The sequence below is a fragment of the Gymnoscopelus microlampas genome (assembly GCF_963454915.1).
Source record: "Gymnoscopelus microlampas genome assembly, chromosome: 6".
In the NCBI taxonomy this organism is placed as follows: Eukaryota; Metazoa; Chordata; class Actinopteri; order Myctophiformes; family Myctophidae; genus Gymnoscopelus; species Gymnoscopelus microlampas.
The window spans coordinates 6,209,062-6,236,912 of NC_139943.1; the positions used below are offsets into that span (position 1 = coordinate 6,209,062).

The following is a 27,851-nucleotide window of genomic DNA, read 5'->3' on the forward strand; positions in this document are numbered from 1 at the left end:
TATGACTAAAAGTAAATAACAAATTTGCTGTCAAAATCAATACTGTGCTAGGCCACCTGATGTACTGAACATGAATGTCAGTCGCCCTGAAGCAGCACAGCAGTTCAGAGTTATAAAGTTACAGATACAGAGTAAGGGAAGTACTGGGGATAGCTTTAAAGCACAGCTCAAGACCTATTTCACTCTTGCTTTAGATTTTTTAAATCTCTGTGTTGTTGTTCATGTCTTCACCTGATAGCCCGTTCACTGCCTCTTTTGCTATATTGTTTTTAACGTTGTTTTATGCTTTTGCTTTTCTTTTTTGCTTCAGTGTTAAATTATAGGCTAGTAGTCGAGAAGATCACTGCAATTATTAATCCACTCTGACCAGAATTAAATCCTTTCTGACCGACCGTGACTCCATCCATCCATCCATGAGATCCATTTTTTTTTTTTTTTTTTTAATTCTGGACTCCATTGTTCAGCATCAATCATCATGACTGACTCACGCTATAGACGACGACCTACTGTATCATATTATATTACTATATCATAGGCCTACCTACTGTACATTATAGCCTACAAATACAATACAAAACGATACACGATACGATAACGTGATCAGATCAGAATGGTTCAATAATTCCAGGGATATTATAGGAGAGCCTACTGGTTAGAATGGTTTTATTATAGGATAGCCGAATGGTTTATTATAGGATAGCCTACTGGTTAGAATGGTTTTATTATAGGATAGGAGAGCCTACTGGTTAGAATGGTTTTATTATAGGATAGGAGAGCCTACTAGTTAGAATGGTTTTATTATAGGAGAGCCTACAGTTTGAATGGTTTTATTATAGGATAGCCTACTGGTTTATGGTTTATTATAGGAGAGCCTACTGGTTAGAATGGTTTTATTATAGGATAGGAGAGCCTACTGATTAGAATGGTTTTATTATAGGATAGGAGAGCTTAGAATGGTTTTAAATTAATATCAGGCTCCATTTCGCATCATATCACGTCATGTAGTCTAACGGTTTATTTATTTCGCACTGACTCTAACCGTCGCTAATACGGTCTGAACAGTGAACGATGCCCTCATCTCACCTCTTATGAACTATATAGGGCAGCATGCATCGTTCATACCCGCTTAGAGACGGCCGTCGTTCGGTCTCAGGATGAGACCGAACGACGGCCGTCTCTATGCGGGTCTGAACTATTGCCTATATGCATCGATAAAGCATAAAAAGGCTTGGATTAAGATCTATGATGGCTCATGTATTTGATAAGAGAAGAGCCTAATGTTGTTTTCGTATCTGATGGTGATGGTGATAATATAAACGTCAGACTCGGTATAAAATACATATATGATGATACAGTCTTGATCCAATGAGGCTAGAATAACGACTGCTGTTGCTGCTGTGTCATTTGATTAAGTGGTTTCTTTTTTATAAACCCTAACGTGTATTGAATGCTCATCTCATCATCATAATAGATCCATGATGGATCTAGCCACGGATCACATCACACGACGGTCGTCATCATGGCATGGATGAACTTTAACCTGTTGTTTGCACTGTCTCCCTTTTTTTTGCCCTACATCTACATAAACGTTCAAATCGCAAAGATAAAGTAATTAATACATGATCACGGATGTTATAATTGTTTACGGGTTCTCGGAAATACCCGTATCTTCCGTATTGTTTAATAAAAAGCATTTTAATCCGATCGCTGGCCATTTTCTCATAGGGTAACTAATGTATCAGAGTGCAATACATGTCTCAGCCGATAGGGTCACGCAGTTGAAAGCATATGGAGAAAATTCGAAAAGAATGGCCACCGATGGGATAAAAATACTTTCTATTGAACAATACGGAAGATACGGGTACTTTTGAGGACCCGTACATTATCATAACATCCATGGCCATAAGGTAAGTACTTTATATTTGAAATGTGAACGTCTATATAGATGTACAAGTTGTAAATAGAAAAAGGGCAAACACTATGTTGAAGATCATCCAAGACGGTGACGGTCATGATATGACAGTCATATCAGGGCTAATGGCTCTCTCCTCCTATGATAATAATAATAATATTGATAATAATAAACATACATTCCACATCGTGCAGCTTGGCTCTCTCCTCCTCCAGCTTGGTCTTCAGACCCTCTGACTCGGTCTTCAGGTTGGACAGGGTCTCTGGGGGTTGCTGGCTCCATTCCTGCTCCTGCTGCTGCTGGGTCGCCATGTCGATGCCGCCAGGCACTAATAATCTCATATATTTCTGATGATGATTATAATGATGTCCCGTTATGTTTATATGTGTTTATTATAAGGGCTGTGATGATGTGATGTGATGTGATGTGATGGAGGCAGACAGGATGCAGAACACCAGCTGATGAGGATGATGAGGATGGTGATGATGAAGGGCGCTCAGTTTTCTGAGTGCACTGGCGCCAGTGACGTCATAGAGCGTGGGACTCCCTTTTTCTTTGGTGTTTCAACCAGGTGGGCGTGGTTGTGTGCCTAGTAAACCTAACCCTAACCTCACAGAAAAGATTCCAAAAAGAGATATTTGATGTCTTCCTGCCGGGACCCAAACTAGTGAAAATAGCCGATCTACAAGCTCATAATGCAATGCTGTTTTCACTATTTCTAAAGCACTTTTTAATGTAATTTTTGAATGGAATTTTAATTATTTTTGTAGGAATCATTTATAAAAAATATTTCGAAAAACAAATTAATATATATATATATATATATATATATATATATTTCTTAATAAAGAAAACATAAAAATGGGTCCACGATCCACAAATGGGTCCCGACCGACTGTTTGGGAACCACTACCACTACAAACTGTCACTACACCTTGGGAAAACTGAATCCATTCTCTTTGGGACCAAACATTCCCTCAGACAGATGGAGGTAAATGATTTCAAGGTCAAAGTCGATGACACAATTATCGCTAGCAAAGAAGAGATTACCTATTTGGGTTGTATTCTCGACAAATACCTGTCAGGTGAAAGCATGGGGACAAAGGTGGTCAAAATAGTAAACCAGGCCTAGGCCGTGGCGTCGCGGTCTAGGCACCCTGGTTGAAAATCCTTAATAGCAGCGTGCCGCGGGTTCGCGTCCTGTTCCCGACGACCTTTGCTGCATGTCTTCCCCCATCTCTCTCCCCATTCTTCCTGTCGTCATACTTTCACTGTCCCTCTCCAATAAAGCAATAAAATGCCAAAAACAAATCTTAAAAGTTAAGAAAAGTTTCCTCTTTTGTCAACCCACAGGCCCTCAGGACCCTCTCAGGGGCCCTGATTCAACCACATTTTGACTATGCTAGCACCTACTGGTACTCCAACACCTCAGTGTCACTGAAGACTAAGCTTCAAACCTCCCAAAACAAACTGATTCGGCTACTCCTCGGATTGGGGCCCATGACCCACCTTTCTGCCACCCATTTTGCCAGCCTAGGCTGACTCAGGGTGGAAGACAGGGTTAAACAACTAAAAATGGGACTGGCCTTCAAAATTGTAAACGAAAATTTGCCCGATATGCCCCCTATTCCCGCATATCTGAGTAAATACCTCCAAAAGGTTAGTGACACCCACAGTCACAATACCAGAGGGAGTGCAAACAACAATTTGGTACCACCCACCCATAAAACAAACATGGGCAAATTCTCCTTCTACAGCACTGCCACCCAGGATTGGAATGGGCTAACCCCATCCCTCAAAAAATGCAGTTCGCTGGGCTCATTTAAAAGAGCCTTAAAAAATCACCTTTCAGGAGGCCAAAAGAGGAGGTAGTACCATTTTCCCATTAGACAGCCGACCCCCCCCCCCCCCTGTTCTTGTACATATCTTCCCCCCCCCTTTTTTTATTTCTTTTGTTGTACATAGTATTATACGTATGTATATATGTGTGTATATATATATATATATATATATATATATATATATATATATATATATATATGTGTATACACATATATATATATATATATATATATATATATATGTATATATATATATATCTATACACATATATATATATATATATATATATATATATATATATATATATATATATATATATATATATATATATATATACATATATATATATATATATATATATGTATATATATATATATCTATACACATATATATATATATATATATATATATATATATATGTATATATATATATATCTATACACATATATATATATATATATATATATATATATATATATATATATATATATATATATATATATATATATATATATATGTGTATACACATATATATATATATATATATATATATATATATATATATATATATATATGTGTATAGATATATATATATATACATATATATATATATATATATATATATATATATATATATATATATATATATATATATATATATATACATATATATATATATATATATATGTGTATACACATATATATATATATATATGTGTATAGATATATATATATATATTCTTACTGTTTTATTTTTATTTTCTTTGTGTAATGATATTCGAACTGTGATGCCACTATATATGTCTATGAATTGAATACCAAGGCCCTCATTGGAAACAAGTCCGCAAGGACTTTTATGAACGGACCTGTTAGACAAAGTATGTTAAATGTAAATGTGATGTTTTACATTTTTTTGCCTAATAAAATATTCAATCAATCAAACTACATTCTTAACCTAACCTCAAAACCACGCCCACCTGGGCAAAACACCTGGGAAAGAGAGAGTCCGCGTAGAGCGCACTGAGTTCTTCTGATTTACCAACGAGCAGTAACACAACACAGCCTCCTGTAGGGGGCAGCGTGGCACATCTCAGCCACAGAAACATAAAAACAAAAAAACAACAGCTTCCAACAATTAAAGCTAGTTTTCAAATATACTTTTAAGTTTAAATATAGGGCTTAAGGGGTTGATGTATGTTTTATAATAATAATCAAAATCTAAAAAGTTATTTTTTCTCTCTCTCTCTCTCTCTCTCTCTCTCTCTCTCTCTAAAGAGCATAGGGCCCAGGATCACTGAATCGCTGTGTTTCTGTGGGAACCAAATCCTAGTACGACCTCTGCTTTGTAGCAGCTCTATCTGTATATCCACTGCTGCCTGACAGGCAATGAATGATCCAAAGTGATTTGATGTGATGTCATGTAGTCAGAGAGCAGGTAACACTGGTGTTACACATGATGTCAGGGACGTGCACAGATAGACTCTAGGTGGTGCTAGAGCACCTGCCCTCACCTGCCCTCTTGACCAGAAGTGCCCTTTTGAAAAAAAGAAAAAAACTTGTTCTTTTTTTCAGTTTACATCAGGGGTCTTCAACAGGGGGTCCGGGACCCCTAGGGGGTCCTCAGAGTTACTACAGGGGGTCCACCAAATCTTTGATATGTGATATGATTTTTCTTTTTACCATAACCACTCGAAACCTAGCATCCCTTTTCTCAGGAGAACTTTAGCCAAAATTAGCCGATCTACAAGCCTTGTAGATCGGCTATTTTTGGCAAAGAGGTATAGGTGTAGAGGGAAAAAAGAGCAGACCAAGTAAACAAAAAAAAGTATAATTTACTTGAGCACCTGCCCCTCAAAATGTCTGTGCACGCCACTGCATGTCGTCATGTACAGCTCAAGTACAGCACTTGTACTTGTACCTCGTTACCTTCCAGCAATGATCTGGATGCATGTACCCATATGTGGGTGGAGAGTGGGTGGTAAATGGTGAATGGTGCATTTATAGAGCGCTTTTATCCAAAAGCGCTTCACATAGATTGTGCATTACATTCACCCATTCACACACACACACACATTCATACACCGATGGCGGAGGAAACCACGCAAGGCACCAACCTGCTCATCGGGAGCAATTAGGGGTTCAGCGTCTTGCTCAAGGACACTTCGACACTAAGTCTGGGGGAGCCCGGGATCGAACTGGGATCCTTACGGTTTCCGTCTGGCCGCTCTACGTACCTACCGGCCACTCTACCCCTGAGCCACTACTGGCGGAGAGTGAGTGCAGAGTGGGTGGAGCAGTGGGTGGAGAGTGGGTGGAGCAGTGGGTGGAGAGTGGGTGGAACAGTGGGTGGAGAGTGGGTGGAGCAGTGGGTGGAGCAGTGGGTTGGTCCCGGTTTAATATGTAAGCACTGTTCTATCCAGTGTTGATCTGGGAGAGTTTAGTCGGGAAGCGGAGCGGAGGACTGAGCTCAAGTCATTACCAGTGTCCTACTGACCTCAAGACCATGAACATGTCAGCAAGTAAAGTCAGATCCCAATCGGTAGAACCGGACCTCAAATGTCGACCATCAAAGTGGACCGAAGGAGATGAACTATTTGGGGTTTTTAAAAGAGAGACGTCCAACAGCGTTTCAGCCGCTGCGTCAGAGGAGGAACAGCCAGAGATCTACCAGCAAGCCATGCTGAAGCAGCCTGTGATAAAGTTACACAGAATAGGTGTGTGCATGTTTTTATGTTCCCGTACACTTTTCTTTCATGTTCAATAGAAAGCAGATGTACAGAAATGTTGTCGGTACAGTACTCATGTCGAGTAACGGAGTAATGCTTCCTTCCAGCACTAAATCAACTGTAGATAAGCACTGTGTGTGTGTGTGTGTGTGTGTGTGTGTGTGTGTGTGTGTGTGTGCGTGCGTGCGTGCGTGCGTGCGTGCGTGCGTGCGTGCGTGCGTGCGTGCGTGCGTGCGTGCGTGCGAGCGAGCGAGCGAGAGAGAGAGAGACAGCTGCAAGAAAAATTCATCAGTCATCAGGCAGGCCAGGAATGTTCCAACGGCCAATCTGTGCCTGGCAGTTACTGTTGCCGTCCTAAATGTAGCACATTATCAGATGGTATTACAATGCAGCACGTACACCAGCCCAGTTAATGTGGTTAGAGCGTCTGCCCTGAGATTGGGAGGTTGGAGTTTGACCCCCAGCTGGGTCGTACCAAAGACCAATGCTGGACGATATTACTGAGGAAAACAATATGTTACTTATAACATATTACTCCTAAACAAAGTAATAATATGATATGACTTATTACTTGGAATCAAGAGTAATATATTATATTATATATAACCCCCCCCCCCACAAAAATAATAAGAAAAAAAAGAGATGTACAACACAATCTGTTTAGCCAGCTCCTTTAAGAACAGAATCCAATTTATTGGAATAAGAGTCACCAATCAGCCAAACGGAATAATTGCAAGTCTATTAAAACAAAATAGTCCACAGTCCCTCAACTCTTTTATGCTGCATATTCCACATTTGGAATGAAAACAGTCCGTCAGATTTGTTCCCCCTGCCTACGTCACGTCAGGGAACAATTCCTCCCGTTTTTCAGTTCCAACCAAAAAAAAAAAAACTTTTTTAAAATATTTTTTCCCCTTTTTTTTTTTTTTACTTTTTCCACACAGAACCAGGAGATAACATGCATACAAATCAATAGTGCCCCGTGCCAAACAGGACAACGTGGTATTGCAGGTGAAAGTGCTTTATAAGCCAGAGAGAAGTTAGTTGGAATGAGTATATCTGAGCCTTGATTTAGGCTCAAACCTTTTGAAAAACGTTTGAGGGACATAAACAATATGATATTAAATATTATTATTATTTTTTAAATTCATGGTGTAGACCCTTTAAACTCTCTATTAGAGATCTAAAATGTTGTGCTTATGTCGACAACAAGTGTTGTCCCTATCTACTTCAATGGACTACTAGACTTTGTTTGGACTGAGACTAGGGGTGTGCGTGGATATTCGATTATTCGACTAACAGGGCTGCTCCTACTTACTGTTTTGTAAATAAGATTTGGCTATTAAAAAAATAAAAATATTTTATTTTATTCAATTTTTTAAAGATTTGTTTTAGTTTTAAATGCTGTACCCAAATTACTGTCATGTCTTCATAAAAGCTTGCATTTAAAAAAGCTAAAATACGTGTCAATTAAGTATTAACATATCATTTGCTTGTATGTCACTCATTTCTGCAGCGCTGGTCAGCAGCTTGGCATTGTGGGTTGACACGTTCCCAGTGCATTGAGTGTAAACAACATGTGCGATCCGCGATGTCGGGAGTATTTTGATTTGGAAGAAGATGGCACACAAGCGGCGTGCAGGTTGTGTCCAGTAAAACTGGCATACTGTCTATGAATTTGACTGGATCGCTGAGTTAATCAATTGCATAAGAAACACCTGGAGGTAAATCTCAACGACCCTGGAGCTAGCCAGATCCAAACACAGGCCTGCATTACATCGTGTACTACCCGCCGCCGCTTAGCCCTGGTCCAGAGCGTTAGTAAGTTCTCTCTAACGCTCTGCCAGGTGCGCTGCTCTGCTCATAGACCGAAAATTACACTACCGTACAAGGTCTCCAACTTTAGTAAAGATAAACAAAACTATTCAGCTATTCACTGAAACCAAGGCTGTTTTGTGTAGTTTGTCTATTCTCCAGGGTCTATTCTCCAGGGCGGGAAGCCTTCTCCCCACCTTCTCTGTTTCATACAGTTTTTGGGCAGAAAATAAAGATCTGGTCAATGGTAATTTATGTTGTTGACCAGTGGACTAAATACAATAATATCCGTTTGGTGGACACATTTTATTTTAAGCCCAAAAAGTGTATTATACAGAGAAGGTGGGGTGCTGAGAGGCTTCCCGCCCTGGACAATAGACTTTCATCAACACAAAACTGCCTTTGTTTAGCTAAATAGCTAAATAGTTTGGTTTATCTTTTACTAAAGTCGGAGACCTCGCACGGTAATGGATTTTTCGGTCTATGAGCAGAGCAGCTCGCCTGGCAGAGCGATAGAGAGAACTCACTAACGCTCCGGAGCAGGGCTAGCCGCCGCTGTGACCCTGGTCGGTCAGGAAAATAAAATAAATCAGCTCATCACACAGATGACCGCAACAGACATGCTGCCACTCAGCTTTGTTGAAGGCAAAAGCTCCAACAAACTGATGTGTGATAATTGGCCTTATAGATCGAAATGTGCGTTTGGGCCAGAGCCTTGTATTAGAGAGTTCTGCCAATGAGGGGCCAGAAACAGCGCCGGTCACGTGGTTCATGTAAACTGGAAATAGTTAGAAGGAGCCGTAGACTTCAGTGCATTCCATAAAACCTCCGGTTCAGGGCTTTGCCACTATTCGCCAATAGACGGCAATAGACGGCTCTGTAGAAGACCTGGCCCGATGAAGTGAGTCCCTATCTACTTCAATGGACTACTAGACTTTGTTTGGACTGAGACTAGGGGTGTGCGTGGATATTCGATTATTCGACTAACAGGGCTGCTCCTACTTACTGTTTTGTAAATAAGATTTGGCTATTAAAAAATTAAAAATATTTTATTTTATTCAATTTTTTAAAGATTTGTTTTAGTTTTAAATGCTGTACCCAAATTACTGTCATGTCTTCATAAAAGCTTGCATTTAAAAAAGCTAAAATACGTGTCAATTAAGTATTAACATATCATTTGCTTGTATGTCACTCATTTCTGCAGCGCTGGTCAGCAGCTTGGCATTGTGGGTTGACACGTTCCCAGTGCATTGAGTGTAAACAACATGTGCGATCCGCGATGTCGGGAGTATTTTGATTTGGAAGAAGATGGCACACAAGCGGCGTGCAGGTTGTGTCCAGTTAAACTGGCATACTGTCTATGAATTTGACTGGATCGCTGAGTTAATCAATTGCATAAGAAACACCTGGAGGTAAATCTCAACGACCCTGGAGCTAGCCAGATCCAAACACAGGCCTGCATTACATCGTGTACTACCCGCCGCCGCTTAGCCCTGGTCCAGAGCGTTAGTAAGTTCTCTCTAACGCTCTGCCAGGTGCGCTGCTCTGCTCATAGACCGAAAATTACACTACCGTACAAGGTCTCCAACTTTAGTAAAGATAAACAAAACTATTCAGCTATTCACTGAAACCAAGGCTGTTTTGTGTAGTTTGTCTATTCTCCAGGGTCTATTCTCCAGGGCGGGAAGCCTCTCAGCACCCCACCTTCTACCTCCTCTGTTTAATACAGTTTTTGGGCAGAAAATAAAGATCTGGTCAATGGTAATTTATGTTGTTGACCAGTGGACTAAATACAATAATATCCGTTTGGTGGACACATTTTATTTTAAGCCCAAAAAGTGTATTATACAGAGAAGGTGGGGTGCTGAGAGGCTTCCCGCCCTGGACAATAGACTTTCATCAACACAAAACTGCCTTTGTTTAGCTAAATAGCTAAATAGTTTGGTTTATCTTTTACTAAAGTCGGAGACCTCGCACGGTAATGGATTTTTCGGTCTATGAGCAGAGCAGCTCGCCTGGCAGAGCGATAGAGAGAACTCACTAACGCTCCGGAGCAGGGCTAGCCGCCGCTGTGACCCTGGTCGGTCAGGAAAATAAAATAAATCAGCTCATCACACAGATGACCGCAACAGACATGCTGCCACTCAGCTTTGTTGAAGGCAAAAGCTCCAACAAACTGATGTGTGATAATTGGCCTTATAGATCGAAATGTGCGTTTGGGCCAGAGCCTTGTATTAGAGAGTTCTGCCAATGAGGGGCCAGAAACAGCGCCGGTCACGTGGTTCATGTAAACTGGAAATAGTTAGAAGGAGCCGTAGACTTCAGTGCATTCCATAAAACCTCCGGTTCAGGGCTTTGCCACTATTCGCCAATAGCCGGCTCTGTAGAAGACCTGGCCCGATGAAGTGAGCGGAGGTGACACAACTCTCCTTGAATGGCTCTGGTTTGGGCTATTTTCTGGGTGTTAATTTTAATAATGTAATTAATGAATACATTTTCTAATATTCAAAATAAACGGTTTAAAAATGTCGTGTACGCGTCAGTGAAAAAAACCCCGCTGGGAACATCCCTAGCTGACGCGCTTGTTTTTTTTAACGAGGCAATGTTGCGACAGGTCTACGACAATTGCAATCGGCGTCACGTCTGGAAGAATTAACTTTTCATTGTCATTATGAAAGTTTATTTTCTTTTTATTCTGACGGAGCAAGTTAATTAACACGAAGTACATTGAGCAAAAAGGAGGAGTAGGCTCCTAGGCTAGGCTGAGAGTCTTCTCTTGCCTCTGCAGCAGGCTGTCCCTGCTTGCGTCTGTGACGCACACACACACACACACACACACACACACACACACACACACACACACACACACACACACACACACACACACACACACACACACACACACACACACACACACACACACACACACACACACACACACACACACACACACACACACACACACACACACGAGAGAGCGCTTTTGGTCAGAAACAAAAACAAATCGCCTTCATTGTAACGAGTAGTGCAGCGTTAATTAGATCAGTAATATGGTATAACATTACTCTTTTGGCAGAGTAATATATTACACTACTCGTTACTGGGTAAAATAATAATATTACAGTAATATATTAAAAGTAACTTGTTACTGCCAAACACTGCCAAAGACTATAAAAATGGGACCCAATGCCTCCCTGCTTGACACTCAGCATCTAGGATTGGATTGGGGGGGGGGGGGTCCCTGCGACATACTAGCATCATGTCCAGAGGATGAACTTGTACATCAAGGTGTCTCACGCTGCAGAAACAGAAAATAGCCTCCTGCCCCCTATGGGCCTCATGGCTCGGCAAAGCTGACTTACTAATACAAAACATTTCATGGTTTTTCTCTCTCCTCATTCTCCATCCCAGATGTCTTTCCTGCCCAACTCAAACGTATCTACAGCAGAAATAAACATCTCAAACAACACCAGAGAATTCATACAGGAGAGAAGCCCCACACCTGTGACCAGTGTGGGACCAGGTTCAGCAGCAACAGTCATCTGAAACGACACCAGAGAATTCATACAGGAGAGAAGCCCTACACCTGTGACCAGTGTGGGACCAGGTTCAGCATATACAGTAATCTGAAAAAACACCAGAGAATTCACACAGGGAAGAAGCCCTACACCTGTGACCAGTGTGGGACCAGGTTCAGTGGGAGCAGTGGTCTGAAAGAACACCAGAGAATTCATACAGGAGAGAAGCCCTACACCTGTGACCAATGTGGGATGAGCTTCAGCCAGGACAGTACTCTCAAAAAACACCAGAGAATTCATACAGGAGAGAAGCCCTACACCTGTGACCAATGTGGGATGAGCTTCAGCCAGGACAGTACTCTCAAACAACACCAGAGAATTCATACAGGAGAGAAGCCCTACACCTGTGACCAGTGTGGGACCAGGTTCAGTGGGAGCAATATTCTGAAACAACACCAGAGAATTCATACAGGAGAGAAGCCCTACGCCTGTGACCAATGTGGGATAAGCTTCAGCCAGGACAGTACTCTCAAAAAACACCAGATAATTCATACAGGGGAGAAGCCTTACCGATGTGACCAGTGTGGGACCAGTTTCAGCCAGAGCAGTGGTCTGAAACAACACCAGATAATTCATACCGGAGAGAAGCCCTACAGCTGTGACGAGTGTGGGACCAGGTTCAGCATGAACAGTAGTCTGAAAAAACACCAGAGAATTCACACAGGAGAGAAGCCTTACTGCTGTGACCAGTGTGGGAAACAGTTCAGCAATGACAGTAATCTGAAACTACACCAGAGAATTCATACAGGAGAGAAGCCCTACACCTGTGACGAGTGTGGGACCAGGTTCAGCCAAAGCAGTGATCTGAAAAAACACCAGAGAATTCACACAGGAGAGAAGCCTTACCGCTGTGACCAGTGTGGGAAACAGTTCAGCAGGAACGATATTCTGAAACTACACCAGAGAATTCATACAGGAGAAAAGCCCTACACCTGTGATCAGTGTGGGAAACGGTTCAGCTGGAACAGTAATCTCAAAGATCACCAAAGAATTCATACAGGAGAGAAGCCCTACACATGTGACCAGTGTGGGAAACGGTTCAGCACGAGCTGTAGTCTCAAAATTCACCAGATAATCCATACAGGACAGAAGCATTACCACTGTGACCAGTGTGGGAAGCGGTTCAGCACGAGCAATGAGCTTACAATACACCAGAGAATTCATACAGGACAGAAGCCCTACCACTGTGACCAGTGTGGGAAATCGTTCAGCACGAGCAATGAGCTTAAAATACACCAGATAATTCATACAGGACAGAAGCCCTATCACTGTGACCAGTGTGGGAAATCGTTCAGCACGAGCAATGAGCTTAAAATACACCAGAGAATTCATACAGGAGAGAAGCCCTACCACTGTGGCCAGTGTGGGAAACGGTTCAGTCAGAGCAGTAGTCTCAAAGAACACCAGAGAATTCATACAGGAGAGAAGCCCTACACCTGTGACCAGTGTGGGAAAGGGTTCCGTCAGAGCAGTAAGCTCAAACGTCATGAAATAACTCATACAGAAGAGACAGTTGGAGATTTTGAGTAAACGCACTGCTCACGCACGCACGCACACTCCCCTCAATATATATACCCCCTGAAGAACGAAGGTCTCTTGGAATTCCTTGAAAATTCTAGGCTACCACCCTAAGTACTCACTTAACTTTCAGCGACAGCAGTGGATTAAAGTTACCATGGAAATTTCATGATCATAAGAATACAGGGACCCCCTCTATATTGTGTAGAATTGTGTTTCAGATTTCACTTATTTTGTTTACTTGGTCTGCTCTTTTTTCCCTCAACACCTACCCCTCTTTGCCAAAAATAGTCGATCTACAAGCTCACAACGCCAACGTAGGGTGCGAGCTTAGGAAAGAGATAGAGCAGAAGTCTATTTAAATTCCAGAATGTATTTTATTTACCGCTTGAACTGAATTTGTGTGGCTATTATATAGAGCACCGAAGTCCTGACGTCACTACCAGTAGAGGGCGCTTTTCGCAGTTTCATGGCTTTCCTTTTTGTGTAGATATCCGCATTGGGGAATCTTAGATCGCTTCATATAAGAACTGTGCTCCAAAAATAAACACGCCACCCCGGCGATATTACTCATATATAAAGCATCGACTGAAGGTGTAAATGTACACATTTACCTAAAGGGTAACACAATATAAACACTAGAAACGAGTCAAACAACCCAAAGACTACATTTCTCATGAACGCGGCTGCTGTAGGGACAGTGATATCAGACCCGGAAGTAGTAGTTCTTAAGACTTTTAAGGCAGAATTCATTCCATTTTCGCCAGAAACAGGCTGTATCAAATATGTATATTCTTATATGACGTGATCTAAGATTCCCAAATGGGGATTTCAACACAACAAATAAAGCCACAAACCCGTGGAACAGCGCCCTCTAGTGGCAGTGACATCAGACTTCAGTGCTCTATTAAAAAAAAGCATTCAGCTAAAAACCTGCCAATCCCGTTGTTTTTCCGCTTAGTGAATGGTTATCCTGTCAAGGTAAAGGCATTTGTGTTCCCCTTCCGGGTTATTGAGCAGCCATCAAAGTTATGTTAAACAGATGGGTGTGTTTAGCTGGGTCATCTTGGATCATCTACTCCAGGGGTCTTCAACGTTTTTCAGGCCAAGGACCCCCGAGCTGAGAGATGAAGCAGGACCCTCCTCCATATTGTATACAATTGTGTTCCAGATTACACATTTTTTTGTTTGTTTTTTTTGCTCTTTTTTTCCCCCTCTACTCCTATACCTCTTTGCTAAAAATAGTCGATCTACAAGCTCACAACGCCTCGCAGCGCGAGCCGTTGTGAGCTTGTAGATCGGCTATTTTTGGATAAAGTTCTCTTCAGAAAAGTGGTTAAGGTAAAAAAATATATATCACACAAAGATTTGGCGGACCCCTTGTAGTAACTCTGAGAAACCCCTAGGGGTCCCGGACTCCCTGTTGAAGACCCCTGATCTACTCTACTCCTGGAGTGCTTCACGTAGAGAAGAGGACAGTGCTTCCCTTCCCTTCCCTTCCCTTTCACTGAGGAGCCCAGGTGCATGTGAGACTCCACAGTCTCCATGCATACCCAACGTAGCGAGTCTGGACACTGACGGTGATTCCCCTCCCTCACGGATTGTGTGGTAGGACCAATCAGAACACTGTCACGGTTCAGATTAAAACACATTGAGTGCCAGAGGTGTTTTAAAACAGGGTACAGCCAGTGCCAGCGTATTTAACGATTCAATCGTTAAAATTGTCAAAAAAATAAATAATCTGTGATCACCGTCCTCACGGTGACACACACACAGGGGTCTCATAGAATCGAGAAGAAAATAAAAACAAACATTCGGTAGTCCGTTCCATAGTTGCAGCCAGTTGAAAATAGCTTTGAAAATAGCCAGTTGAGAATGTTTTGCCAAAAATACACAGTAAAAAATAAAAAGTACACAGGAGCCGAGATACAGGCTTTTAAAGTAATCATTTAAACAGGAAGTGGATGGGAGTCTAAATCTTCAAAAAAAATTATATCTCCTGGTGCTGCAAAGGATTTTTTTTTTTTTTTTTAAAGAAAGAAAAAAAAAGTTTTTTTTGTTTTTTCCAAAAACGGCCATAGCCGTTTTTGGCACCCAATGGTTGGATTATGAAAAAAGGCCAGGGCCGTTTTTGGCACTCAAGGGCCCCAACGAGAACAAGAAACCATTAACTTTGGGAACTAAGGGTTTTTATATTCTGCCTGCTTTTCTTTATTTCATGTGTATTATTTTTCATATACTGCAGTTGTTGTTATTTTCTATGTGCATAATTTCTAATAGCAAGTGGCCACTCAACAATTTCAAAATCACTGTTGTCTGTGTCATTATTGACATGCAACAGGCTCTTAAAAACACTTTTTCAACATTCACCAAAATGTGATACATATTCACACACACACACACACACACACACACACACACACACACACACACACACACACACACACACACACACACACACACACACACACACACACACACACACACACACACACACACACACACACACACACACACACACACACACACCCCTTTCCAGACGTCTCACCTCCTAGGAGCCACGCTATAAAAATACATAATAATAAAGAACTCTAAACGAAACATTTCCAAATCGTATTTTTTTGCCGTTTAGGGCTGTAAGCTAGTAACGTTATTCTACATAATGACATCACACAATGACATCATCACAACCATGTCCTTTAAAATTAGTCGTCAATTAAGCACAACATAATTTAGCAACTTGTATCCATCAAGCTGTTCTGAAAACTAGTTGTGAATACTGTGTAGCGCCCCCTGGGGGATTTCCAGAGACTGGTGTTGAGGCTGCTGATTAATTTACCATATTAGGAAGTGTCAACAGGCATCGGCTTCCTTGATTGGCCAACGCAACCCAATCCCATCGACGTCACGGATTGGCCAAAGTGTGCCGTTTGTGCGACTGAACCAATAATAAGTGGTAGCACGCAAGAACAGTAGTTTCGTAGCCGGTTTGATCTGAGGTTGTTGCTAAGTGAGAGAGATGTTCAACTGGTGCACCTGAAAGAAGCAATGGGTCACAATCGCGAAGCTATCCCAGTCGGACAGGAGGTGTACACATTTGTAATGAACATTAATGGTCCGGACCCCCCCATCTGAAAAGAGTTTGTGTCAGGGGCCCCTAGGTGCCACAGGAGCACCGTTGCTTTAATCCGCACCAAACTAGTCACACACACTGTTCAGGGGTAATGACAATAGTCACGCCCGGGCCCCCCAGGGGCCACAACAGGGGCCCCAGGTATGCTGTTGCGCCAATCAAGCTCATAGCGCCAAATATATATGTTTAAGCTGACATTTGTATGTCTTCTAAATCTATGTTGCTTTAAAATCAGTGGTTCTCAAATCCCCAAAATGATGTATTTGGCCGCGGATCCCCATCTCAAAATATTTCGTTCCAGGGACCCCCAGAAGCAAAGATTTGAGTTCAAAATGTTTTGCTTTAAAAAATAAATATATATTATATTCAACGATTTGCACACATTTTCAAGATTTCTCAAAAGTAGCAGATCTACAAGCTCATAGCCTGGCACTCGGTGCCGCACTATGAGCTTGTAGATCTGCTATTTTTTGAATAGCCAAAGAAATTTTAAGTGGCACAAATGCGTTCCCCGCCTTAATGGACTAAAAACTGGAAACTGAGGCTACAATTCACACAGGCAAAAAAAACAACAAAAAAAAACAGAAGGTTGATAAAAGGTTTTCTTTTTTTTTTGGGCTCCTAGATTGGGTCTGATGAGACGGAATGGATTCATTCTGCCTTGAGTCAACTGTTTCAGGCCACGGTCAAAGTCTCTTAAATCAACTTTCTTCTCCATTCTGATGCTCGGCTTGAACTGCAGCAGATCATCTTGACCGTGTGTGTGTGTGTGCGCGCGAGAAAGCGAGCGAGCGAGAGAGAGAGTGTGTAAAGGATACAATACAAGCAATTCATCAAAAATATCTGTCGAACAGCAATTCTTTTTATTGTCTTAATTGACATTCAGTGTGGAGAGACAGGAAACAGGGAGAGACAGGAAACAGATCCTGTCCATGATGCAGCAACGGTGTTCTGGGCACAGGGAATCAAACCGAGGAACCTAGACACTTTTTCATTTGATTTTTTGTCTCCGCCAGGAGATGTTTTCGTTCTCGTCCTTCCGTGTGTCCACCAAGCTAACATTGGTCAAGCTTCACGTGACACGTGACAATATGTTGAAAGGGTGTGCTTTGATTGGCTAGCGAGACCAGGCCCGGATTGGCCGTCGGGAGGACCGGGACTATTCCCGGTGGCCTGCCCTCTAGTGGCCTGCCTGAAAAAAAAAAAAAAAAAAATTTTTTTTTTTTTTTTTGCATCAAAAAAAAATATCAGGTCAGGCCAGCCTTCCACAGCCAGCGCGGCGCTTAAGTGATGCAGCAAAAAAAAATCTCTCCTAAGCTCAGGCCAGGCCAACCACAGTCAATTTCAATTCAATGCAGTCAGTGTTGCTTGCAGCTCAGTGCAGCTGCGGGCCTCCCCCCTACCTTTAACCCCCAAAAAGGCCCCCCTTTTGTAAGGCCCCCCAAAAATACGGCCCCCCCAAAAAAGGGCCCCCCCAAAAAATCGGCGCGCGCTACGCGCGCGCAGGGTGGCCTGGGTGGGCGTGTATCTCCCGGCCAGATTTGGAGTCCCACTCCGGCCCTGAGCGAGACGCATGATGAAATAGAGTTCTATAAATAGGTGTGTCACTTCAAAAGATCATTTACAGTATATCTTTTGAAGTGAGGTAAGCCAGGATTAATCAGGAACAGTACTGGCGGAGACCTGTGCTCCGAGGAGCACATTTTCTAGTTATTTATTTTTTTGTTTTTCTCCCTAGGCTAGACAAAATCCATCAGTCGGTCATATATAAGTGGTTCTCAAACCTTTTCCGTGCCAAGGAACCCGAAAATGATATGTATTTGCCCCCCCCCCCATCTGAAAATGTTTTGTGCCGGGGACCCCCCAGAAGAGAAGATTTGTAATAAAATAAATTCTAAATTATTCAACATCTTTCAAACACTTTTTTATTTTATTTTATTTTTTCAAAAATAGCAGATGTACAAACTCACAGCACGGCACAGAGTGACGTGCTGTGAGTTTGTAGATCTGCTATGTTTGAATAGCCAACGCTAAAATCTAAAATTACACAGACAGATGCTAATTGTTTTATAAAATAAATAAAGAAGTAGTGAAAATAGCCAAACTTCAGGCTATAAAACGTGTTGTGAGCTTGTAGATCGGCGATTTTTCACTAGTTTGGGGTCCCGGGAAGTCATCGAATTCCTCTTTTGAGTCTCGAGCTAAAAAAGTTGGGAAACCACTGCTGTACCGCTACCTCCTGAGCAGTGTTGTTTTGTGGCGAAAAATGTTGGTCGACTACCTTTTTTTCACTGACGAAAACTAAATAAAAACTAAGCTTTGATGACTAAAACTAAGACTGATAGCCTAGAAAATAAATAAAAAGCGGTGGAATCTACATCATGTCTATATTATGCATAGGCTACAAGCAATACATCGTTTGACTTAAAAAAAAATATATATATATATATATGAGTTGACAAATGTTGGGCACATATATATATTTTTTGAGGTTTGGCACTGTTGTAATTGATTTAGGCATGAAGAATAATGCATTCTAAAGACATACGCACACTTGATCCCTGGTAAGACAGCCTCGGGGCTGACTTGAGAACGTGCGCACCTCACGCTCAAAGCACAGACAATAAAACATGAATGAATCTGACTGCTGGTGTAGGAATTGTCTTAAATGCCGGTAAGTACAAAATATAGTCGTAAATTGCTTAGTGAATGGTAGGGAGGGACTAGTGGAGTGGACTAGTGGATAAGAAATAAAAGACAATTAATTATATGTTTTGAGCACTCTGGAAATAGTCGCTCTACAAGCTCACAACGCGTCGCTCTGCGACGCGTTGTGAGCTTCTAGATCGGCTATTTTCAGCATGCAAAGTGTAAAATCAGGCATTATGACGCCATCAAGGCACCGCCCAAAATACATTTTGGTCGACTAAATCAACTGTAGATTTAGTCGACTATAATCGTATGATATTTAGTCGACTGAAACTAGACAAAAACTAAAACATTTCAGATGACTAAAATGTGACTAAAACTAAATGGAATTTTATTCAAAAGACCATGAGCAAACCGAATCAAAATTTGCTGTCAAAATCAACACTTGTTGAGCATGACCTAAATGAGCTTCTGAGAACCTTATAATGGTATAAAAAAAAAATCAATAAATCAATAAATCACTGGCTTCTTTCAAAACTGGCCTGAAAAAAAAGCATATCTGTCAGAAAACCACAAGTGGAGATGGATATTAAATCCCCTTGAAATGAGGGGAAGATGAGGGGAAGATGAGGGGAAAATCATTCACACTGCCGCCCGTTTTTCCTTTTTCTTCTCTGTAAATATAGCTGTTTTAAAAAAAAAACCTTGGAGAATTCATGGATATATATATATATATATTTTGTCACATTACTAAGCCAATAATTTGATGCAGTTCCTACCGGAACCGCTGCTGGTCATCAGATTATTGGTTTAGGAATGTGAGACAAACGGGGGGGGGGGGGGGGTTCTAACCCGGGTGAGGTGAACCCCAGCCTCAGGCTGGTTGGGAACTGCAGCAGCTCCAGTGGCTGAGCGTTGGCGGTTCAAACCCCGGGTGAGGAACTGCAGAAGCTCCAGTGGCTGAGCGTGGGCGGTTCAAACCCCGGGTGATGAACTGCAGAAGCTCCAGTGGTGAGCGGGCGGTTCAAACTGGTGGGGACCTGCAGCAGCTCCAGTGGCTGAGCGGTGGCGGGGGGGCGGGTTCAAACCCAGGTGAGGAACCCCAGCTTCAGGCTGGTTGGGAACTGCAGCAGCTCCAGTGGCTGAGCGGGGGCCGGTTCAAACCCGGGTGAGGAACCCCAGCTTCAGGCTGGTGGGGACCTGCAGCAGCTCCAGTGGCTGAGCGGACGCACAGAAAGGGAAGGTGACCTGGAAGCGATACTGGGCGTCCAGCATGAGCTGTGTGGATCCTTCCTGTTCCTGAAGCAACGACTGGAACCACAACAACAAAACACATCAGAAAGAACATCTGAGAAGGTTTCTAATAACCCTTTGAGACCGGGAACGCATTCCGTGTCATTTTGAGATTTCTTACATATTTTAAGATGGGGTTCGCGGCCCAAATACATATCATTTTGATATAGCAACATACCATTAGGATTAAGACATTTGTAGAATATATTGTCAAAGACTTGCACACATTTTCACGATTTTTCAAAAATAGCAGATCTACAAGCTGATTTTGTGTTGTCTTATGGGTTGTGTTTTTGGTCTGGTTGATATTTAGTTTTTCTGTCTTTGTATTGTATGTTTACAGTATATTGTACTGCTGTATTTGGACCCCCTCGAGATGCTGCATCTCAAGGGGTTATTCCTAATAAAGAATTTCAATATAATGTAGATTTTAAACAGCAGTTCAGTTAGCTCACCTACACTTTATACAGTAGATTTTAAACAGCAGTTAGCTCACCTACACTTTATACAGTAGATTTTAAACAGCAGTTAGCTCACCTACACTTTATACAGTAGATTTTAAACAGATTTTTATACAGTAGATTTTAAACAGCAGATAGCTCACCTACACTTTGTACAGTAGATTTTCACCAGATTTTTATACAGTAGATTTTAAACAGCAGTTAGCTCACCTACACTTTAAACAGTAGATTTTAAACAGATTTTTATACAGTAGATTTTAAACAGCAGATAGCTCACCTACACTTTGTACAGTAGATTTTCACCAGATTTTTATACAGTAGATTTTAAACAGCAGGTAGCCCACCTGTACTTTGCGCACAAACGATGGCACCACTCTCTTCTCAAAGTCATCAATGGGCGTGTAGGAGTTCAAAATCTTGACAATCTGCAAATAAAATGTTTTTTTTTTTTAAGTCAGTTTTGCACAGAACACCGTTTTCTATAATAATAATAGACCAGTTGGCTCTCAAACCTTTATAATTGCAATCAGAATCAACGTTATCACTGGTTTACAGGTAAAAAAAAGTGGTGGAATTAGTGTTTGTGTTACTGTTTAGAATCTATTATTGTTGTTGTTTTTCAGAAAGGGAGAAGAACAAAAAAGGAGGGGGGTGGGTCAGGGAGAAAAAAAATCTAACATTAAACAAGCATGTCAAAGTTAACATAAAAAGATCAAGATATATGAATATACTGTATGAGTTCAGTTTACGTATGTTTTGATACAACTGTAAAATCCTCAGTGTTTATTTAAAGGGATATTTCACAAAAAAACGTCATTTTATCGTCTACTCAGGCTTTTGTGAGCACCCCAGACAGTTTTTAAGTTGCTTGATTCAGTATTTAGATATTTGCTGAAATAATGGAAATGAAAAAAGTAATCGAAAAAACACGCCCCCCTCGAGTATTAGGAGGGCAGGGTGAGTCACCAGAACCAAGGACGGGTGTTTCTGATGAATCTAACATGTTAAAAATGGAGTTTGAAGTTACAATGGGTTTGTATAGGAAGATAAAATAAAATAAAATAAAATGAATATCAAATATCTAAATACTGAATCAAGCAACTTAAAAGGGGGCCGGGGGGGCTCACAAAAGCCTGAGTAGACGATAAAATTACCCAACGTTTTTTTGAAAGTGAAATATCCCTTTAACTCTGAGAGTGTACAAATGGAAGCAGATGGACCCAATTACAGTTCTATTTGGTTCCATTTGTGCACTCTCAGAGTTACAGACCCCTGAGGGTCCATTTGGTGTTCCCCGAAATCAACCTTTTTTTAAGAGCGCATGTTGTTACCTGCACAGGGCTGAGTTCAGAGCAGGTTTTTATTATTTCATTACATTATATTTTATTGTATTTCATGTTGTACCTGCACAGGGTTGAGTTCAGAGCAGGTTTCTATGATCTCCTTGGCGTCGTCGTCAGTAGATTTGTTGACCTGCAGCAGCCATGCAGCCTGAGACAGCGGCTTCAGCGTGTCCATGGCATTAGAGCTCTGAAGATCTTTGTCCTTCAGCCACTCCTCCAGGTAACTGATGTTACACCTACAACAGTAAAGACATTTACTAAAGTACACGTATTGAAGTAGACAGAGAGAGTGTCCATGGCATTACATTATAGACTGTAAAAAATATGGACGAAGGAACGTCACGTGACTAGGAGCTTTTTTGGGACTCTTGTCTGGAGCTGTACCATGAAAAGTCTTATTGGTGTAACTATGTAATCACCTTCTTTCCTTAATAAATCAACTAAGGAGAAGGAATGCCTGGACTCTCATTCTTTCCTCAATAATGGCAAAAGTCCCACAGATGTGCACTTTACCACAGTACTCAAAGGTTTTACTTAAGTAGAAAAGTATCAATACTGCAATATAGAAATACTCTGTTACAAGTAAAAGTCAGGAATTCAAAAGTTACTTGAGTAAAAGTGCAGAAGTATTGGTATCAAAATATACTTAAAGTACCAACAGTAGAAAGTACTCATTATGCAGAATGTCCCATTTAAAGTTTTCAAATGTATAAAAAAATCCTTTGAAAATAGCAGATCTACAAGCTCACAATGCATCACATCACAACGCATTGTGAGCTTGTAGATCGGCTATTTTCAAATGGCCGAAATGCATGTAGGGCAGAAGTAGTTAATGTATGTTTTGTAATAATAATCAAAATCTACAAAGTAAGTAGTAACTAAAGTTTTCAAATAAATGTAGTGGGAAAAGTACAATATTTGGATCCAAGAAGTAGTGGAGTAGAAGTAAAAGTATTGGAAATTGTAACGTACAAAAGTAAAGTACAAATTCCTCAAAATTGTACTTAAGTAAATGTACTTAGTTACTTTCCACCACTGCACGTGACCCCTCGGTCACTACAGGACCCCACCTGATCTGCATGCCTTTCCTGCAGGAGGACATGTCCTTTCGGAGCAGGACGTTGTTGATGGTGACGGACCCGATGAGGAAGAACATCTGCTTGACCGCCTGGCCCAGCATGGCCCCCTCCATGCCGTGCTGCAGCATGGTGCTCTGGAACGCGCTGAGCTGCTGCAGGATGGAGCCGATGCTGAAGGCCTCGCCGCCTTCACACACGCTGCTGGAACGCTTCCTGAAGCCTGGAGGCTTCATGCTGCACATGCCCTGGAGGCTCTCATGCTCCAACATGCCTGGTACTATATGCATGGTAGAACAAACCACACCGTTTGATATTATGCGTTAGACCAGTGGTTCTCAACCCCAGGGGGGTCCCCAAATGTTTTTTTGTTTTTTTTTAGATTTGAGCTATTAGCACATTGACCGCCATAGGTTAATCTCATAATGTACTCACCAGTGCCAACGTTTTATTGTTTTTAGTTTTTTTCACGTCGCCATAGACCTTGTTAAAATCCTTAAAATTGAGCCGTGCACTGTTTGTAAACATCGCAGACATCTGCTTGCTTCTACCACTGAAGAACGCGTGTCAAACGGTGCCTCCATGTTGTAGTTAGAACGGTTTATGTTAAACAGTGATCGACGAGTAGAAGAAAACAACAAGGAGAAAATTGAGTTTCAGTTTCGTCATTAGAATGAGGGCTGACGGCATCGGCAAAACCGGAATCCCAAATAAGGGCTTTCCGGTGCTGTTACAATGAAATGGTCCGTGTAGAAAATTGAAAAAAGTTTTTTTTTTTCGAAAAAAAGGAAAAAGCACCACGGCCCGTAGGCTACGGGATCGGCGCTTTACAGTTGGATTTATCGGCCCGTAGGCTACGGGCCCGGCGGGTAGAGTGTTAGTGATGATCGGGCCGACCCGTAACCGGATGCCGCGGGTCAACCCGCGGCGCGGGTGGTCGAGTCAGGGTTTCAGAGGCAATTATGCGCGCTGCGGGTGAGCGGGTCAGCCGCTCTCACACGCAAAAAAAAAAGAAGAAAAAAACTATTTTGAACAACATGCTTGTTTATTTAGCCCATGACAATGTTGTGCTACTGTAAACATTTAAAGCAACTTTGGGTACTTAAATGAGCACTATATAAATCTGAGCTATTATGATGATGATTATCTTTTTTTTCCCACCGCGGGTCGCGGGGCGGGTTGAGCCATAGATTTATATATGGGTTCGCGGGGCGGGTTGAGGCGGGTTGGGGTCCGTGTCAGGGCGGGGCGGGTCATGAAAAAACCCGACCCGCACTATGAGCTATAGCCATTATTTCATACTTTGGCCATTGAAAAATAGCAGATCTACAAGCTCATAGCGCGGCACCGAGTGCCGCGCTACGAGCTTGTAGATCTGCTATTTTGGAATTGTATGTTTTATAATTTTTTGAAACAACATTTTTAACTCAAATCTTTGCTTCTGGAGGTCACCTGGAACAAAATATTTACAAATGTTCGCTATTCAAAGATTTGCACAAATTGTCAAGATTTTTCAAAAATAGCAGATCTACAAGCTTGTAGATCTGCTATTTTTGAATAGCCAAAGAAATCTAAAATGACAGAGATGTGTTCCCATATTGAATGGGTTGATATGCACAATTGTTTTATCACTCAACAGTCAACAAACCAACATACAGTAGTATAAGCGTATATCCTACAGGGAATACTATATATTCACATTTCTAAACTGACAATTTAAGGACTTTTAAGACCCTTTTAATACAAAAAAAAAAAAAAACAAGAGTATTACTATGTCAAAAGTAATCAACAAACTTGACTATAAACATTGTCAAACAGAAATTGTGAAAATACCCGAGAGAGGCAAACATAGTGAAAATAGTTCATCTATATGTTCACAAGCATGTGAACACATACAGTGGATCAGCTGTTTTCTACATTTATCTGTGGAAAGGAGTCAAACTAAATGTAACACCTCAACTCTGGGTGATTTTACTCATATGGATATGAAGCCTCTGCTTGTCAGGCCAGTACAAATATGTCTTTTTTTTTTAAGGTAAAAAAAGGTTAAACAAACAACTTTATTTAGAAATAAGTAGTTAAAAAGACAAAAACCTAAGGGGGTTAGAATTAGGTGAGGGTCTTGTCCATAATGACAATATTAATATGAATACGTACCGATCATAGGAGTGAGGGTCTTGTCCATGACAGAGATGAACTGGTGGTAGATGTGGATGGAGAGGTCACTGAGGATCTGTCTGTGTTCTGACAGGTCAAAGTTCTGGAGGCAGTTCTTGTTCTGACGGCTCGTGTTCTGTTTGATGAACTCCTATAGACAACAACACAAACACAACATCTACACACTCTGTAGAAAACAACACGAACACAACAACCACACATTCTGTTTGATACATCTATATTTTAAAAATATATATTTAAAATGATTTTCACAAATAAAATATTTTTTAAATGAAAAACAACTAAATAAAACATAATTCAAAAGAATTTCAAAATAGCTGATTTTTAAAATTATTTTCACTATTTTTTAAATAGGCCAATTCACAATGTACTTTCCCACCAAAAAAACAAAATGTTTATTTTGGGTCTCGAACTGAAAATTTTTGGAACCCCTGGTTTACTCGAACAGACAGACTGTCAGCTACGCCTAGTGGCCTGACATGGTACTTGCCTACAGACAGTCTATTTAGTCGGTAGAGTAGAGTGTCTTACCGTTACATGTACAAGCAAAGCACAGACCAAATATGATGGAGCACAATACATCTACCAAAAGAGATCCCTTCTCCAGAGCCTGATTCTCTGACCGGAGAATATGGATCTCTGACCGGAGTCAAGTCCATATCGTCCGCTTCAACCAGTATTTTCTATTTTAACCCATTGAGACCGGGAAAGCATCTGTCATTTTAGATTTGAACCACTTTAACCATTATCTTATACTTTGGCTAATCCAAAATAGCAGATATACAAGCTTGTAGCGCGGCACTGAGCTTGTATATCTGCTATTCTTTGAAAAAACTTGAACATTTGTGCAAATCTTTGAATATGTATATATATATTTTTTTTTTAAAGCGAACATTTTTAACTGAAATCTTTGCTTCTGGGGGGTCCCTGGAACAACATAGTTTGAGATGGGGGTCCTTGGAACAACATATTTTGAGATGGGGGTCTGCGACCAAATACATATCACTTTGGGGGTCCTTGACATGAAAACAGTTTGAGAACCACTGATATAATAGCAACATACGTTTTTTCAAAAAACTGTTAGGATTCAGAAGACATTTGTAGAATCCCCCAGAAGCAAAGATTTGAGTTAAAATATTCGCTTTAAAAACATATATATATATCACACATTTGCACGATTTAAAAAAAATAGCAGATCTACAAGCTCATGTGCCGCCCTATGAGCTTGTATATCTGCTATTTTTGAACAGACATCTAAAAATTACACAGATGCGTTCCCGGTCTTAATGTGTTAAGTAACCAGAAGTGTCCCCCTTCATTACAGCAGGTTCATAGGCGGCGGGTGAGCTTTACAATTGGTAAGGCTGGGGGTCGGCCAAAATCCGTGCGTTTCTTTTGGGTTTTTGGTTACTTTATTTCGGTTATAGGGTTAGGGTTAAGGTTAGATTATTTAATTCATATTTTTGCCTGATTTTACTGATTTATTATCAAAAAATTAACTAAATAATGCTGCGCACAGATATTATATGTAATTTGCACAATTCCCAGAATTTCCCAGCATAACATTTGGGAAAGCTTAGCCTACCCTAGCCTTCATTACCCGCCGCCTATGGGCAGGTGATAGAAGCTGCTGCATGCTTACCTCCTCTCCACTGTACTGCTTCAGACAGTTCAGAAGGTAATACATGTTAGACAACCAGAAGGACAGGATCTCAAAGTCTTTATGATGATCCTGAAACACAGAAACAGGTTTGTGTTCTTCAGTTTTGATGCTTCTCTTTACTGTTTAGTACTGAACCTGTTGACAGTTATAATCTCACTAACTCAGAGAGAGGAAAACGACTTGTTTTTGTCTGATCATTTTAAAAAGACATAGAATAATACTAGAATGGCAGAGACACACATTTGATCGGGCATCTGCAAGTGTTGTTATAATATAATACATAACACAAGAAAAAAAAACATGAGCTAAGACTAAAAGGCAGAAAGGGAGAATTGATTTAAGTTAGGCGGGGAAAGCGAGTCTGAAAAGGTGAGTTTTGAACTTCTGCGGCTAATATAATGTTATTACACCTTTACAATTTACAACGCGGAGGAGGCATTACAATGCTCTTATCCGAGCTACTAACAAGCTAGGGGCGGCAGGGGTAGAGTGGCCGGTAGAGCGCACGGATGGGAACCACAAGGTTGCCAGTTCGATCCCGGGCTACCCCAGAGTTAGTGTCGAAGTGTCCTTGAGCAAGACGCTGAACCCCTAACTGCTCCCGAGGAGCAGGTTGGTGCCTTGCATGGTTTCCTCTGCCTTCGGTGTGTGAATGGGTGAATGT

At 41.2% G+C, this 27,851-nt stretch overlaps 2 protein-coding genes across 6 annotated transcripts in view; one reads left to right on the top strand and one right to left on the bottom strand.

Annotated features, from left to right (window-relative positions):
• The first annotated feature begins 6,202 nt into the window (after window positions 1-6,202).
• LOC311047690 (uncharacterized protein) lies at window positions 6,203-14,604 on the top strand. The gene is made up of 2 exons (XM_084060488.1): window positions 6,203-6,468; window positions 11,707-14,604. Exons 1-2 carry the CDS (start codon window positions 6,258-6,260, stop codon window positions 13,401-13,403), a joined length of 1,908 nt encoding a protein of 635 aa, XP_083916614.1. The 5' UTR covers window positions 6,203-6,257; the 3' UTR covers window positions 13,404-14,604.
• A 5,277-nt stretch (window positions 14,605-19,881) lies between these two features.
• Window positions 19,882-27,851, bottom strand: part of myo5c (myosin VC) — a 68,671-nt gene continuing 60,701 nt past the window's right edge. For all 5 annotated transcript variants that reach the window (XM_084060428.1, XM_084060425.1, XM_084060426.1 and 2 more), the window contains 6 exons: window positions 27,167-27,256; window positions 25,504-25,654; window positions 23,341-23,626; window positions 22,332-22,506; window positions 21,272-21,352; window positions 19,882-20,484 (listed from right to left, as the gene is read on the bottom strand). In XM_084060428.1, coding sequence (XP_083916554.1) covers window positions 20,332-20,484; window positions 21,272-21,352; window positions 22,332-22,506; window positions 23,341-23,626; window positions 25,504-25,654; window positions 27,167-27,256 — 936 coding nt within the window. In that variant the 3' untranslated portion in view covers window positions 19,882-20,331. The remainder of the gene's footprint in view (window positions 20,485-21,271; window positions 21,353-22,331; window positions 22,507-23,340; window positions 23,627-25,503; window positions 25,655-27,166; window positions 27,257-27,851) is intronic.

What these genes read in the sequence shown, in the direction of transcription:
- LOC311047690 (XM_084060488.1), top strand. Translation starts at nt 6,258, where the DNA reads ATGAACATGTCAGCAAGTAAAGTCAGATCCCAATCGGTAGAACCGGAC. An exon ending in GATAAAGTTACACAGAATAG is followed by an intron (nt 6,469 to 11,706) that starts GTGTGTGCATGT and finishes TCTCCATCCCAG; the next exon opens with ATGTCTTTCCTGCCCAACTC.